General features: G+C 37.3%; 1 protein-coding gene across 1 annotated transcript in view; it reads right to left on the bottom strand.

Moving 5' to 3' along the window:
- Positions 1-1,281, bottom strand: part of LOC107573028 (NACHT, LRR and PYD domains-containing protein 3-like) — a 33,974-nt gene extending 32,693 nt beyond the window's left edge. Inside the window, exons 1-2 of the mRNA XM_016259463.1 lie at positions 1,221-1,281; positions 871-952 (exon numbers count right to left, since the gene is read on the bottom strand). Coding sequence (XP_016114949.1) covers positions 871-920 — 50 coding nt within the window. The 5' untranslated portion in view covers positions 921-952; positions 1,221-1,281. The remainder of the gene's footprint in view (positions 1-870; positions 953-1,220) is intronic.
- Positions 1,282-1,487: the final 206 nt, after the last annotated feature.

The raw sequence follows: 1,487 nt of genomic DNA, 5'->3' as shown, positions 1-1,487 counted from the left end.
AGAATAATTTTTCATTGGCAGTTTGTTAACTAATGAATTAACTAATGTTAACTAATTAAGCCCTAATGTAAAGTGTGACCGAACAATAAAGAATCAAAACACTTTCAAACAATATCTAGGGCATGTTGTAGACTTGTAGTCCAGATTAAAATATAAAAAAAAGATTGAAAATAAATAGCCTATTAAGTCTAAATATGTAAGTATTTGGTGCTGTGATGAACATCATAGCGAATACACAAATCTGAATGGCTGTTTAAATCATTTAAACATGATTCAGAAACAGAAAGTAGTGCAGCTGCTTTGTTTACAGGGTTTCCGGGGTAACTGCTGCATTTAAATGAATTATTTTTATTATTATTATTTCTGCAGTTTAGTGCCATCTGCTGTCAGAGAGTGAAAGTGTGCTTTCCTCCAGAGCGTCTCTCACATGTTCCGCCGTGTGCTTCTCGTCCGTGCTTGTTTACATCAGAGTGCGCATGCGTCTTTCACTTGCAGCATACAGCTGTGTTGTGCATTTTGACCAGTTGATGAGAAAAGTATTCTTAAAATGCATTCAAAATTCTGAATAATTTGTAATATATAATTATTCACAGTATTTAGAAGTGCCCAAGATGACAATATCGTGCATATTCATTACCGTGATATATCGCATTACCGAATACCGGCACAAGTCTAGCCACATGTCACGTCACTTTCACTTTCAAAAGATAATATGAGTCTGTTTTGGACTTTCTGCACGAGAGCGCCCACCGGCTTGAAACACACACTTTTTGACTTTTTAAAAATAAAAACCTCCAGACACAAAAACACAATAGAGACTCCCATCTACCATCATTCAATGTGATTGAATACAGTGTTTATTCAAAGTACCTGCATCCTGGAGAACAATCTTCATCTGTGGATGTTTGTGTGTCATCCATGATGAAGCAGAATCTGATCTCCAGCACTGACTCTGAATAGAAATGAGAAACAAACTCAATAATTCAGCTGAACGGATCCTGAGAGCAACAGATGATGAGACGCGGCGTTCACTCAGATACACAATGTTAGTCGTGTGTTAACAAATGATCAAATACACCACAGACAACACCACACACCAATCAAACCACGCTCATCTGCTTGCTGTTCATCAAAGAAAATATGAAACATAAAAATAAACGTCCTTTAGAGGAGATATGAATGCGGAAGTCACTGTAAAGCACCTGAGCATCAGCACTCACCTTATTTACACAGATTCACAAAATCACCAGCTTTCTATGAAGCAGCTGCACGTTAATCATGACTTAGCTTTAATAAAGGTTCCTATGAAACACTTTGATATTCTGTATATAATCGATTCTGGCTGTTTAAATGGTGAAACATTAACTCTGAACATCTGCTTTAACTTTTTATTCGAGACGCGAAAAACAATGATGGCGCTGACACTCCTCACCTGTAGAGCTTAAGGGAGCGTCTTTAAACTCCACACACTGTGGGAAAAATTGCGA

This window comes from Sinocyclocheilus grahami, unplaced genomic scaffold, assembly GCF_001515645.1.
Source record: "Sinocyclocheilus grahami isolate Dianchi unplaced genomic scaffold, SAMN03320097.WGS_v1.1 scaffold1852.1, whole genome shotgun sequence".
NCBI lineage: Eukaryota > Metazoa > Chordata > Actinopteri > Cypriniformes > Cyprinidae > Sinocyclocheilus > Sinocyclocheilus grahami.
The sequence above is the reverse complement of the archived record's forward strand: the minus strand, read 5'-3'. Positions and strand labels throughout refer to the sequence as shown.